Below are 15,522 nucleotides of genomic sequence, written 5' to 3' on the forward strand. Positions count from 1 at the left end.
AGGACCCATGCTGGTACCAAGCATCGATTTGGGGTAGACTCCAGGTGTCCTCTGATAGGTGTCTCTGATATCATACTGAGTACAACAAGAAAATGTCAACAAATTCAATTAAGAATCAAGGAAAAAAAGGGAATTTTATTCGAGCCAAACTGAGGATTCTAACTTGGGAGACAGACTCTCATAAAGCTCTGAGAACCGTTCTGCCTGTTAGAAGTCAAAGGCACAGTTGTATTCATTTTCAAGACAAAGCATCGTTCATCAAAATGACATACTGATAATTTTTCATAAAGTTCACCAAGGATACATATCCAGGTTAGTACATACAGAGCGAGCAGCAAGTCACCATGACCTCCTACAGAGTTGGGAAAGAACAGTATTCTTTTAAGAAGTTAAATCACTAGTGTCAGAAGAAAAAAATAAACTGATCTTCATGGTCGAGCAGGCAGGCACTCCCACGTTTGAGGAGCTGTGGTTGATGTGTAACGCAGATGCACGCCGCACTTTAGGGAGGGAGGGGGCCCAAACAAACAGAGAGAGAATTTTATGTTTAACTTTTTCTTGTCTTTCCTTAAAATACAAATTTTATTTCATCAACTCCAAGCACAAAAAAGAGATTATTTTTATCCCTATTTCTGAAATTTTTACACGGTATCTCTCCATGATGGAGTTTTTTTTTCCCTTCACTGAAACACAGTTGATATACAATATTTTGTTTCAGGTATACTACATAATGGTTTAACAATTGCATACATTATGAAATAATCACTTCGGTAAGTCTAGTAGCCATCTGTCCCCATATAGTTATTATTACTGACTATATTCCTTATGCTGTATATTACACCCCCGTGCTTTATTATGTAACTGCAGATTTGTACTTCTTAAAGCCCTTCTCCTGTTTCACACACACCTCGAACCCTCCCTCATACCTTCTGGCAACCATTTATTTGTTCTATGTATGAGTCTACTTTCCTTGTATTTTGTTTTTTAAATTCCACATATGAGTGAAGTCATGTGCTACGCCATTCTCTGACATTTCACCTAGCAAAATACCCTGCAGAGCTATCCATGTCGTTACAAATGCTAAGACTTCATTTTTTCATGGCTAATATTCCATTGTGTGTGTATGTATGTGTATATATGTATCACATTTTCTTTATCCATTCATCTATCAGTGGACATTTAGGTGGCTTTCTTAACTTGGCTATTATAAATAATGATACAACATACAACAAAGTGCATATATTTTTTTGAATTAGTATTTTTTTTTTCTCTAGGTAAATACCCAGATGAGCAATTGCTGGATCATATGGCAGTTCTATTTTTAATTTTTTGAGGACCCACCATTTAGTTTTCCATAGTAGCTGCACCAACTTACAATCCTACCAACAGTGTACAAGGGTTCCCTTTTCTCATTTTCACCAACACTTGCGATTTGTTGTCTTTTTGATGACAGCCATTCTGAGAGATGTGAGGTGGTAGCTCACTGTGGTTTTGATTTGAATTTCCCTGATGATTAGGGATGTGCCTCTTTTCACGTACCTGTTGGCCATCTGTATGTCTTCCTTTTCCATGATGGGAGTCTCTCAGCCTGATGCACAAGTTATGTGTCAATCATTACCTTTTAAGGTTTCTTTTTGCTGTGAATTGTCTGATGATCCCCAAAGCCTGAGCTCTGAATAAAAGTATTGCCACATATGTTAGGTTTATGTTTGTTTTCAGTATGTATTTTCTGATGCCTAGTAAGGCTTGCAAATTGGGTATAAGCTTTGCCACACTGATTACATTTGTAAGGTTTCTCTCCAGTGTGGATTGTTTTATGTTGAGTAAGATATGAACGCATTGTAAAAGCTTTGCCACACTCATTACATTTGTAAGGCTTCTCTCCAGTGTGAGTTCTCTCGTGACCCCAAAGTTGTGAACGTTGGATGAAAGCCTTATCACAGTCTTTACATTTATAAGATTTTTCTCCTGTATGAATTCTCTGATGTGCCATAAGGCTTGAACGTTGGGTAAATCCCTTGCCACACACATTACATTTGTGTGGTTTCTCACCAGTATGAATTCTCTCATGACCCCAAAGTTGTGAAAGTTCAATAAAAGCCTTGCCGCACACATTACATTTGTGTGGTTTCTCCCCAGCATGCATTTTCTGATGCCTAGCAAGGCGTGAAAATTGGGTAAAAGCTCTGCCACACTCATTACATTTGTAAGGTTTCTCTCCAGTATGGATTGTCTCATGTTGAGTAAGATTTGATCGCATGGTAAAGGCTCTGCCACACACAATACATTTGTAAGGTTTCTCTCCAGTATGGATCTTCTTATGTTTGTTAAGGCTTGACCGCTCAGCAAAGGCTTTGCCACACTCATTACAATTGTAAGGCTTCTCACCAGTATGCAATTTCTCATGACTCCAAAGGAGTGAATGTTGGATAAAGGCCTTACCACACTCATGACATTTATATGGTTTCTCCCCAGTGTGCATTCTCTGATGATTTGCAAGGTGTGAATTTCGACTAAAGACCTTGCCACATACATGACATTTATATGGTTTCTCTCCTGTATGCACTCTCTGATGTGTAGTGAGATTAGAACACTGGTTAAAGGCTTTGCCACACACGTTACATCTGTAAGGTTTCTGTCCAGAATGAATTCTCCTGTGATTCCTGAGGTTTGAGCTCTTGCTAAAAGCCTTCCCACAGTCATTACAGCTGTAAGATTTTTCTCGAGTGTGGGTTCTCCTGTGTTGTGCAGGTGACACAGTGTTCTCCACACTAGGAGGGATTCTGTGAAGTGCTGACACTGAGGAGCCACTGCTGACTGGCGTCTCGACTTGACCGCACGCACACACTTCCTCCTCAGCTGGAAACCTCTGCAGCTGAGCCGCCTGGGCCTGCGGGCTCCCTCCAGGTCTACTGTCCAAACACCTGAGGTCTCTGCTTCCAGCAACACTGACGTTATTCTTCCTTGCTAACAAACTTCTTATGAATGGCTTGTCGTGCGTGAAATGTTCACGTGCATTATTTCTTAGAGAAACACTCTGAGGAAAACTAATGAAGGATTTATTATTGTGATCTTCTCCATGACTGAGATTTTTGCTATGGGTCAAAAGCACTCCTTTGTCATTTCCTGCATCGTATCCCCACTCACTCTCACACTCCTGCACGTCTGCACAGACTTCCTTGAGGTCAAAATCCTTGATGCCATGGTTGTCATTTCTGTCCAGTATCACTAGATGGCATAATTCTCCTTTATTAATGTCCTCTCTTGGTGACAATTCCTTGATTGCAAATCCAGCAGAAAGGCTTCCTATTAAATCAGTTGGAAAATAAATATTTTATATTGAATTACATAATTATACAAAAAATGTGTTTAATAACATGTGGAAATATATAAGAAAAAGATATTTTTAAAAGTCTGTATATCACAATAATAATTAATAAAATATTTTAGGAACTCATGATAAATCTAGCAGGTAAGTTAATAAGTAACCACAATTATACAAAATAATAGTCTCTGGCATTCTAAAGGATTTTTCCATAAAAACCAAAGAAAGAATTTACATTCTAGAAGGAACATATAAAAGGAAAAGTGAAATATATGTTGAGAATCACTGAACTTTGTCTATCTCCTGAGTTCTTCCAAGGATATAAAATATGAAAGGAAACTAAATAGGTCCTGCGGTCAGGACTACAGAGGACTTAGCCCTGATATGTATTAAATGAAAACCAAAAGAGATCAAGGGGAAAGAGGACTCCAGAGAGAGGCATCTCAGTCCCTCTCAAACCAAGGCACCAAAATGGTCAATGGTGTCAGAAAATAGAGTATTGTAGGTCATGACAAAGCTTTTCCTCAGCTCTGAATGAGCTGGAGCATCACGGTAGAGTGGGAGCTTAAACTTTTATATATTTGAATAACAGAGTGACAAGTTTTAGTGTGTGGGAGGGATTTCCTTTGAGCACCCAAAAGAAACAAACTTGTATTCTTCCACATATCCTTCCCATTTGAGGAGAATTTCCTAAACAAGATTTAATGGAGCAGTTTACTTTGTGCCCACCTGAGCTCACATCTCGATATATTCCCACTTGCCTGGATTTTTCCCTATTTTCACTTTGCCCTCCAAAGTCCAGGGCTCTTTCCCTTGTTCTAAAATGGAGGTAATATTCAGCTTAAGAGAGATTTCAATTCATAAAGTAAAATGGAGTATGACATGCTATGCTGTTCCAGAACACATGTCCAGCTCTTTGTTCAGCTAAGAAGAAAGAAAATTATAGTTGGGTCTAGAAATGTATTATAAAAATTAGTCAACTGACTGCCTCCTGAATGCTTAGATTATTTTAAGTATGCAGATATCTAGCTCTCTTCCAAGAACTACAGAATCAAAAGCACAAGAGTGAAACCACAGAATGACATATTTTTTTTAATTTGCCATAAGGTTTTCTGACTGCTGACGTTCTGCAACCACCACTAATCAAGCATGAATGCAGAACATCTGAAGAAACGAGAAGTTATAGAGTCATAAGCCACATTATGAAGGCTTTTCCTTCTGAATCCAAACAGCTTCAATTACTCTCTCAAGAACAGAGCTTTGAAACTCTCACAAGCATGCTAGGGGCTCATAAAAGACTCAGAAGGGAAAATGCATAGATACACAGTAGTTACCAACTTCCGGAGAGGAGTTATCCTCACCCAGGGAGATCAGGTTCCTGTAGGTCTCCACCATCACGTCCCTGTACAAGGTCCTCTGAGCAGGGTCCAGGCATTCCCACTCCTCCTGAGAGAATTCAATGGCCACATCCTTGAATGTCAACAGTCCCTGAAAGGAAAGCACATTTCACCAAGTGGACAAGGAGAGAGTTCTGAGTTTGACACAAAATTACAGAAGCAGCTCTGGCTAGAGCAAATGTTCTGACTGATCCATAAGATAATTTTGAGCAAGTTACATTTCTCGATTTTTTTTCAACTGAGGTGAAATTCATGTAACATAAGGTTCGCTATTTTAAGGTATCACTCAGAGGCATTTAGTACATTCACAATGTTGCACAAACACCACCTGTTTAGTTCAAAAACATTTTTATGGTTGCTGAAGGAAATTCACCCGTTAAGCAATCGCTTCCCATTCTCCTTTGCCCCCATCCCTGTACACCACTAATGTCTACTGTCATTACACATTTACCTATTTGTGATATTTTCATATAAATGGAATGGTACGAAATGAGCTTTTCTGTGTGGCTTCTTTCACTTAGAATGGTGTTTTTGGTTCATCCATGATGTAGTATCAGTACTACATTCCTACAGTATCAGTACTACATTCCTACAGTATCCGTACTACATTCCTTTTTTAGGGCTGAATAATATTTGATTCTATGACTACACCACATTTTACTTATTCACTCATCCCTTGATGGCCATTTAGCTTGTTACCACTTCTTGCCTAGTGTCAATAGTGCTGCTGGAACTTTCATGTACAAATATGTGTGTGAATACCTGTTTTCAATTTTTTTGGGTATATACCTAGAGAGGAATTAGAATCACGTTGTTTAAACTTTTTAAGATCTGCCACACTGTTTTCCACAGCAGTACATTTTACCAGCAACGTGTCAGGATTCTCATTTCTCCACATTTTTACCAATACTTGCTATTTTGCATTTTATTATACTCATCCTGGTGGGTGTGAGATGATATCTCTTTTTTTAAAATTTATTTATTATTTTTGGCTGCGTCAGGTCTTAGTTGCGGCATGCAGGATCTTTTGTTGCAGCGCGTAGGCTTCTCTCTAGCTGTGGTGTGCAGGCTCAGTAGTTGTGGTGTGCAGTCTTAGTTGCCCAGCGGCATGTGGGATCTTAGTTCCCCAACCAGGGATGGAACCCATGTCCGCTGCACTGGAAGGCAGATTCTTAACCACTGGACCACCAGGGAAGTCCCAAATGATGTCTCATGGTGGTTTTAATTTTGCATTTTCCTAATGACTAAGTTCGTTGAACATCTTTTCATGTGCTTCTTGGCTGTTTCTATATCTTCTATTCTTGAATTTTAGGATCAGAGAAATGTCTACCAGAAGTCTTTTGACCATCTTATAATTGGGTTCTTTGTATTTCTGTTGCTGATGTGTAGGCGTTCATATACTCTATAGAGAGTAGACCCTTACCAGATATGTGATTTGCAAATATTTCCTCCCATTTGGTAGATTATGTTTTCACTTACATGACAGTGTCATTCAGTGCACAACCATTATTAATTCTGTTGAAGACAAATTTATGTATTTTGTCTTTCTGTTTTTTGCTTTTGGTGTCGTATCAAAAAAATCCACTGCCAAGCCCAAGGTCATGAAGATTTACCCCTATGCATTCATCTAAGGGTTTTTTTTTTTTTTTTTTTTTTTTTTTTTTTTTTTGCGGTATGTGGGCCTCTCATTGTTGTGGCCTCTCCCGTTGCGAAGCACGGGCTCCGGACGCGCAGGCTCAGCAGCCATGGCTCACGGGCCCAGCCGCTCCGCGGCATGTGGGATCTTCCCAGACCGGGGCACGAACCCGTGTCCCCTGCATCGGCAGGCGGACTCTCAACCACTGCGCCACCAGGGAAGCCCCATCTAAGGGTTTTATAGTTTTAGCTCTTATATTTAGTTTTTGATTCATTTTGAATTGATTTATTTATATGGAGAAAGGCAGAAGTTCAATTTCATTCTCTTTCACATGGATATCCAGTTGTCCCAGCACCACTTAAGAGACTATTCTTTTTCCATTGTATATTCTTGGCACCCTGGCAAAAAAAAGGAATTGACCACATGGGTATGGGTTTATTTGTGGACTCTCAGTCTATTGCTTTGATCTGTATTTCTATCCTCATGCTAGAACCCCAGTCTTGATTACTCTAGGTTTGTAGTAAGGTTTGATGTTGGGAACAGTAAGTCCTCCAACTTTGTTTTTTTTTTTTCACATTTATTTTGGTTATCTGGGGTCTATTCAAATTTAATATGAATTTTATTTTATTTTAATTAATTTATTTTATTTTTTTATTTTTGGCAGTGTTAGGTCTTTGTTGTTGCATGCGGGCTTTCTCTAGTTGCGGAAAGTGGGGGCTACTCTTCGTGGCGGTGCACGGGCTTCTCGTTGTGGTGGCTTCTCTTGTTGCACAGCACGGGCTCTAGGTGTGTAGGCTTCAGTAGTTGTGGCACACGGGCTCAGTAGTTGTGGCTCACGGACTCTAGAGCACAGGATCAGTAGTTGTGGCGCATGGGCTTAGTTGCTCCTCAGCATGTAGGATCTTCCTGGACCAGGGCTCGAACCCGTGACCCCTGCATTAGCAGGTGGATTCTTAACCACTGCACCACCAGGGAAATCCCCAATATGAATTTTAGGATCAACTTTTCCATTTGTGCAATAGAGACTGCTGGGATTTGATGGTGATTGCATTGAATCTTCATAACACTTCGGAGAGTATTGCCATCTTAACAACTCTAAGTCTTCCAATCCATGAACAGAGGATATCTTTACATTTATTTAAGTTTTTTTTCATTTCTTTCAGCAACACTTGTAGTATTCATTATATAAATCTTCCATTTCCTTGGTTAAATTCTTATTCTTTTTGATGCTGTTGTAAATGCAACTGTTTTACTTTGAATTTGTTGATTGCTAGGTACAGAAATACAACTGATATTGAGTATTGCTATGTAACTTCAGTAAATTTGCTTATATCGCTAGTAGTTTTTTGAGGATTCTTTAGGTCTTTCTAAATATGACATCATGTATCCTGTAAATATAGTTTGACTTCTTTTCCAATTTTGATACCTTTTATTTCTTTTCTTTCTAATTTGTATGGCTACAACTTCCAGTACAATATCGAAGTATAGTTGCAAAATGGGGCTCGTTGTCTTCTGCCTAACATTATAAGAAAGTTTTCAGTCTTCTACCAGTGAGTATGTTAGCTGTGGGATTTTAATAAACATGCCTTTTCAGATCAAGGATATCCCTTCTATTATTAATTTTGAGTGCACTCTGTTTTTGTCACATGGAGTGTTCTGTACATGTCTATTACATCTCGTTGGTTTACAGAGTTGCTCAGTCCTTTATTTCCCTATTGGTCTTCCGTCTGGTTGCTCTACTTATTATAAGGGGAGTACTGAAGTCTCCAACTATTATAGTTGAACTGTCCATCTCTCTTCAATTTTTGCTTCAAAATATTTGGGGTTTAGTTGTTATGTGCATATGATTTATGGTTGTTTCATCATATTGATGGATCGATCCTTTTATTGATATATAATGTCCTTAAAAATCACTGGTAACAATTTTATGACTTAAAGTCTATTTAGTCTGATATTAGCATAGCTAGGATCGGTTACTATTTCCATGGAATATCTTTCCCTACCCTTTCACTTTCAACCTATTTGAGTATCTTAAAGTGAGCATTTTGTAGAAAGATACAGTGGAATCATTTTTTTAAAATTCTTGCAATTGTTGCCTTTTAATTTAGAATTTAATCTTTTTACACTTAAAGTAACTCTAAACAAGGGAAGAATTGCTTCTGCCATTTAGCTATTTGCTTTCTATATGTCCAATATTTTCTTTGTTTTGTAATTCCTCCCTTGCTTCCTTCTTTGTGTCTCTGTGGGCATAACATTTGGATTCCCTTCCTATTTACTTTTCTGTATATTTTAAAATTATTTTCTTAGTGGTTACCCTGGAAATTACAGTTTATTAGTTTATATTAAAGTAATATCTGAGTTCCAGTTCATACTCACTTAGCTTTAACAGCATATAACAATTGCTCTTATACTGTCCCCCTTTATATTGTTATGGTCAAAAATTACTTCTTTATACATTTTGCACTCAGTAACAGATTTACAATTACTGTTTTACACATTTGTCTCTTAAGTTGCATAGGAAAAAATGAGTTAAAAATCGAAAATACAATAATACTGGCTTTTAGGTATGCCTATATAGTTACATTACCACTGTTCTTTATTTGTTCCCATGGCTTTGAGGTACTGCTGTTATCCTTTCATTTCAGTCTAAAGAACTCCATTTAATATTTCATGTAGGATAAGTGAGTCAGCATGAACTCCTTCAGTTTTTGTTTATGTAGGCATCTCTAAATTTCACTATCAGTTTTAAGGCATACTTTCTCTAATAATCAATTCCTGGTAGTTTTTTTTTTTTAACCTTTCAAACTTTAAATATATCATCAGACTCCTTCCTGGCCTCCAGTTTCTGATGAGTAATAGGCTGTTAATCTTATTGAGGATCCCTGTACACGAGAAGTCGTTTCTGTTTGCTATTTTCCCCATTCTCTTTTTGTCTTTTAACAGTTGGTTATGTGTGTTGCCCAGGCTCTCTATGTGTTTATCCACTTGAAATTTGTTGAGTTTCCTACATTTGTAGTTTTTAAATAAATTTATGAGGTTTTCAGCTCTTATTTCCTCAAATATTCTTTCTGCCCATTCTCCTTTCCTTCTGTGACCCCTATTATATGTATACTGGTATTTTTTTTTTTTAACAAATGTTTATCAAGTTCTCATTTTGTGCCCATATTGTTTAATTAAGAATCACCATGTGCATCTTCTTTTACTTTTTTATTTTTTGGCTGTGCCACACGGCATTCAGGGATCTAGTTCTCTGACCAGGGATCAAACCTGTGTCCCCTGTATTGGAAGTGCGGAGTCTTAACCACTGGACTGCCAGGGAAGTCCCCTATACTAGTATTCTTGAGAGTGCCCCAAAGGTTTCTTAGTCTCTGTTCATTGTTCTTTTTTCTACCTTTCTTCTGCTCAGAGTGGATAATTCCAAGTAATGTATGTTTAAGTTCACTGACTCTTTATTCTGATTGTCAATCTGCTGTCAAAACCCTGTAATAAATTTTCAATTTCAGCTATGGTAGTTTTGGGCTCCAGAATGTCTTTTTCTTCTCTTTTCTATAATTTGTCTCTTTATTGATATTTTCTATTTGTTGAAACATTGTTCTCCCACTTTGCTTTAGTTCTTTGTTCATGGTTTCCCGTAGCTCTCGGAGTATGTTTAAAACAGTTGATTTAAAATCTTTTCTTAGGAGCCGGTGGTGGTCTGGGGGGCAGCGCCACGCTGCTCCCTGCGAGCTGGTCCCATGGCCAGGTGGGTAGCCAGCCTGAGGGCGCGGCACCATGAAGCTGTACAGCCTCAGCGTCCTGTACAAAGGCTATACCAAGGCGGTGCTGCTCAAAGCCGCGTACGATGTGTCCTCCTTCAGCTTCTTCCAGAGGTCCAGCGTTCAGGAATTCACGACCTTCACAAGTCAGCTGACTGTGGAGCGCTCCTCGAAAGGCAGCAGAGCTTCTATCAAAGAACAAGAATATCTGTGCCATGTCTACGTGAGAAACGACAGTCTGGTGGGAGTAGTCATTGCTGACAGTGAATACTCATCCCAGGTGGTGTTTACCTTGCTGGAGAAGGTACTAGATGAATTCTCCAAGCAGGTCGACAGGATAGACTGGCCAGTTGGATCCCTGGTACCATCCAGTACGCAGGCCTGGATGGTCACCTCAGTAGATACCAGAACCCCTAAGAAGCTGACCCCATGCCTAAAGTGCAGGCTGAACTAGATGAGACCAAAATCATCCTGCACAACACCATGGAGTTTTTGTTAGAGCGTGGCAGGAAGCTAGATGCCCTGGTGTCCAAGTCTGAAGTGCTGGGAATACAGTCTAAAGCCTTCTATAAAACGGCCCGGAAGCAAAACTCATGCTGTGCGATCATGTGATAGCAGCTGGCAGAGGCCCCTGCGCTGGAACATCACCATCATTCACATCACAACTGCAGCCACCAGGGAGCAGGGCCACTGTGGAACGACCCGAGTGGGACAGACTCAACTTTGGCTTTGGAGCTCATGGGAGGAACTGAAGGGTGGAAGAGACCTGGGGGTGGGGAGGGAACATTCAGATTCACATGTCTAGTAATTTGAGGTCCCCTAAAAGTGTATTTGGGGGCCGAATGAAACCATAAAGCTCAGTGACTCCCGTAAAAAAAAAAAAAATCTTTACTTAGTACGCAATGTCTGTTCTTCCTCGGAAACACCATCATTAATGCAGTAATCATGGTTAAGCTGCCCAATCTGGAGAAATCCTTAGACATCTGTACTGAAGTTGGCCTGCACAAAAGCAGCCACTATGGCATTTTTTTTAACAGTAAAAAGTGTGAAAACCCTTGTGTTTTCATTAAGAGAATAGTCCAATGGAAATAAAAGAGAAAGTCACCTCTATGTTTACTAACATGAAAGTAACTCCAACATATATGGCATGTAAATATTTAAATTTGCAGAATGGGGGAGAGGGATAAATTGGGAGAGTGGGATTAACATATACATGCTACTATATATAAAACAGACAGCTAATAACGTGAGGTATAGCACAGGGAACTCTACTCAATACTCTGTAATGGCTTGTATGGGAAAAGAATCTAAAAAAAAGAAGAGTGGACGTATGTATATGTACAATGATTCAGTTTGCATACACCTGAAACTAACATAACATTGTAAAGCAACTCCAATAAATTTTTTTTTAATTTGCAGAATAAAATACCATAATGAAACATTTACCAAAAAATATTTTCTAAAATCACTTTAGAATATAAAATGCATTTTTATAAGATTTGGGCTAAGAGCTAACAGTTGTACCTAATGGAGACAGTAAGTGATGGTGGAAGACATGATAGCGAAGCGGATGTTTTACTTCTCAGTCTCTAAACCGCATCACTATGTGGAGCTGAACCACAAATATACATACATGAGATGTCTAATTTAAAAAAATATAACCCTGAACAACAGTTAGTAGAATCAGAATGTGGCTCCAGGTTCTCTGATGGTAGAAAGTTCTGCTCCTATTTCTTGGCTAAATTATGATCATTTTAATCTAAAACGCCTGCTGCATGAGAGTCCTTACAGGAACACCTGGGTCTTTGTGAGATGAATGTTGTGTGAATAATTTATAGAGCCGTTCCTGTTAGACAATTAATTTGATTCCACTTTTTAAAACAAATTATGTACTAAAACACCCTCTCTACACCTTATTTCTATTTTGGAACTTCCCATTTTATTCTAAAGTACTGATATTTTGGAGTCAGAAACACACTGATTCACTTAACTTCAAAGGCACTTATAAAATCTGACAAAGCATGTTTCCCCATATCAGTCTTCGTTCCCAGACCTCCTCAGGTATCTGTGCACAGGAGCACATCACTTACACATGTAGTCTCTTTCATCCTGGTTTCTATGGAGCTGAAAGGGCACCAGAAGGGAGCACTAAACAGTCCTCACTGCCCTACCTCACTGACACCACAGAGCCTACTCCCCATCTCCAGTCCACACCTCAGTATAAACCTTTCACGGGATGACCACCTGAAAGGGGGCTCTTCCCAAGTTCCCCGTCACTGGGTCACAGTGACATGGAATCTGCAGGGAGGTGAGAGGAGACGGAGGGAAGGCCCTGTGTGTGATTAAATATTTTAGACAGGAAACTTCATAGACCAAGAAGCTCAGCGCGTCCAAAACGTGTCATTTTAGGAAGGAGAGAACAGTCCACAAAGAATATGACTTTCACCTGGGAAAGAGCCATTCTTTCTCCTTTCTGTCCTCTTCCTCTGAGCTTCTTTCTCAGGTAGGATTATTCTGTGTGACAAAAATACGTTCTTAAATGCTTAGAATCAACATACCTCCCTCCCCTGCCACAAGTATACACACAGGGAGAACCTTAATATGGGGGAGAGAAGGGCCACAGCAACAGGACGGATGCAGACAGAATAACCTCCGATAAGGAGACCAGTCAGTGAGCCTGTCACCCCCTTCTTCAGGAAGCCCTCCCTGCTGCTGCTGGAACGCCCGCTGCGCTGCAACTGCGCCGTCCTTGTCCACCTGGCCCTCAGCCAGAGGCAAGTGCCTCGTCCCAGCCCCTGGCTCCTCCCAAGGAAGCCAGCATCCAGTGACTGGCTGGTGCAGGATAGGAGGCTTGTCCCATCCGACAAGTGGGAGCAACTCCGAAGGGCCCCCCAGCTCCAGAGCTCCCTGCTGACGCTCTACTGAAGACTTCAGATTTCTGTCCTGAAGGCGATGGGAAACCCTAAGAGGGTTTAATGCCAAGAGATGACACAATTAAACTTAAGATTTACCCTAAAACCTGTAATTATACTTGTTTCTTCGACTTAATTAGTGGCACAGTATCTATTCTTCCAGGGAACAATGTATCATCTTCAATTACTCCATCCTGTCCTCTTACCTACATCTAATAAATCATCAAAGGACACAGACTCTACCTTCTCAATAGGTTTCAAATTCATCCTTTCCTTTCGTATGATGCTTTCTACCCCACACGCATCCTCATGTGTCACTCAGATAATTTCAAAGATCTGGGAAGTTTCCCTTGCCTGTGATTTCTTCTTCCTTCAATCCATAATCCAAATACTTATGAGAGTTCACTATTTAAAATGCAACACTGACCTATCAGTATCTTGTTTTAGCCTCTCAATGACCTCTTCGTGTCAACAGGATCAAATCAAGCTCCTTAGGAGAGAATATGTCGTGAGTCCCCTGGTGACAGGACCCCTGCTTTGCCTGCATTTCTTTCACTCTGCATCACGCTCTGCATCCAAGCAACATTACAGGATGCTAATATTCTCTTCTTCACCCCGACAACACACTTACTTTCTTTTGGAATGCTGCTTCTCCTTTATTAGCTGTTAAATTAATATAAACTATTTAAATCCAACTTGAATAATAAAAATAAACTAAGATGAAATGGGTGTAAGAGTTGCCTCTTCTGATTCTTTCTTTTCCCCTAAACGGTCCCATTTAATCCCACCCAGAAAGAATTATTCACCTCTGCAGTTTACGCATGCTTCTATTATTTCATTTAACAAGGTATGTTTTAAAATATTCACATATCTATTTTCCCTAAAAGAATGTAAGCTCTGTGTAAAAGGGAACATGTTTTCCACTCTGGTAGCTTGCATTCGGTTCCACATGCTGGCAACCCATCTCCTGAGATCTCTCCTGAACAAAATTTGAAAGCCTACCTTATAGTAACTGACTTACCCAGCTCCTCATCATTCAGTGGGGCCTACTTATAGGCCATTTGAAACAAGGTGTTTGAGTAGTAAGATGATATCCTTTTTAAAAAATTGTATTTATTTATTTACTTGGCTGCGTCGGGTCTTAGTCGCGGCATGCGGGATCTTTTTAGTTGCGGAAGCTTTAGTTGCAGCACGTGGGATATAGTTCCCTGACCAGGGATTGAACCCAGGCCCCCTGCATTGGCAGTGTGGACAAAGATTCAAGGATGCGTGTGGGATAGAAAGCATCATACGAAAGGAAAGGATGAATCTGAAACCTATTGAGAAGGTATAGAATCTTTGTCCTTTGTCTTTCTCCACAATATTTCTTTTTTTTTTAAATCCATCCTCTGACAAAGGCCTTCCTGACAACTTTCCATACAGTTAGTCATAAAATAAAAAAATACAGAACACAGCAGACAGTATCTCATACACTAGAAACCAACATGACAGGAGTCCCTTCTCATTTTTCTCATCACTGTAAAAAAAAAGAAAAAAAGAAAAAAAAAAAAACCCAAACCTAAGAACTTAGTTTTGGTGAGGCACAGGGCGTTGGTCCCCTACCAAATGAACCGAAATAACCCAGCAGAGAATTCAAACCAAGGGAGTAAGATTTGGAGCGGGGCGGGGCGGGGGAAGGCGGGGGGTGGTGGTCGTGGTCAGTCTCCACAATGTTTCTGATGCCTCACTAGCTGCATTTATTTCCGCCTCTGTATTCCCTCACTGGTCTCCCTGGAGGGAGGTGAAGAGCGCAAATCCACCTCCTGAGTCAGGACTTTACCCGACGAAGGGTGGGGTGGGGTGGGGTGGGAATGGGAGTGGGGAGGGGAGCCAGGAGTCACACAAAGGTTTGAGAAAGGGAGTCAGAGTAGGAAAACATCGCTGCAGGAAGTCAGTGTCTATATGGACCGAAGGCAGAAAGTTGGGGCCGGTACCTGCCTCAGAGTGATTTAACCGGAACCGGACCCAGACTCCTGGGACCCGAACCGAGTCTTCTGCCAACGCCGAGACAGGCGAAAGAGCAGACTCAGAGCAAGATCGACGAGCGCGTTCAGGGGTTTTAACTTACCGGGAGACCCCGGAAACCCGGGTGTGGTGGAGCAGTGCCCAAAGACCGCATAGCACAATTTCCAGAAAAACCGACACTTTAACTGTCCTGAGTGCCCGTGACGCTCCGCGGGATCCGCTTCCGGGTCTGCAGGGAACTGCGCGTGCGCACCGGGGCGGGGCCGGAGGCGGGGCCGGGGCCGTCAAGGGGCGCGTCTCGGACGCTCCGGCGGGTGGAGGCGGTGTCTCTGGTGGAGCCTCCTTGGGGGAGCCGGGTCTGACACCCACCCCGCACCCGCCCCTGGAAGATTCTGGTCTGTTCCTCTTCCTTGCGGACAGGCTCCGCGTTTCTACTTTGAATCCTTTGAACGTGTCTGGTGTCCTTTGGAGCCAGGCTACGTGCAGGATTAGA

General features: G+C 40.8%; 2 protein-coding genes and 1 pseudogene across 4 annotated transcripts in view; 1 reads left to right on the plus strand and 2 right to left on the minus strand.

The window, feature by feature from the left end:
• The window catches only part of LOC309794821 (uncharacterized protein), a gene marked incomplete at its 5' end in the record, with an annotated part of 37,250 nt that extends 35,679 nt beyond the window's left edge, over positions 1-1,571 (minus strand). The window contains one exon of the mRNA XM_082606702.1: positions 1,540-1,571. Coding sequence (XP_082462828.1) covers positions 1,540-1,571 — 32 coding nt within the window. The remainder of the gene's footprint in view (positions 1-1,539) is intronic.
• Positions 91-15,251, minus strand: LOC309794917 (uncharacterized protein). 2 transcript variants are annotated; one of them, XM_082606861.1, is made up of 4 exons: positions 15,133-15,251; positions 12,560-12,627; positions 4,687-4,813; positions 91-3,306 (listed from the first exon to the last, which is right to left on the minus strand). In XM_082606861.1, the coding sequence occupies exons 2-4, from the start codon at positions 12,572-12,574 to the stop codon at positions 1,622-1,624; spliced, it is 1,827 nt and encodes a 608-aa protein (XP_082462987.1). In that variant the 5' UTR covers positions 12,575-12,627; positions 15,133-15,251; the 3' UTR covers positions 91-1,621. The 2 variants fall into 2 exon arrangements, with proteins under 2 accessions (XP_082462987.1, XP_082462986.1); XM_082606860.1 differs by having other exon boundaries at positions 92-3,306; positions 4,660-4,813.
• Positions 9,136-10,886, plus strand: LOC309794929 (synaptobrevin homolog YKT6-like; annotated as a pseudogene). The gene has a single exon. The product of its transcript is annotated as a synaptobrevin homolog YKT6-like (transcript).
• Positions 15,252-15,522: the final 271 nt, after the last annotated feature.

This window comes from Mesoplodon mirus (genome assembly GCF_964341445.2).
Source record: "Mesoplodon mirus genome assembly, chromosome: 19".
Lineage (NCBI taxonomy): Eukaryota > Metazoa > Chordata > Mammalia > Artiodactyla > Ziphiidae > Mesoplodon > Mesoplodon mirus.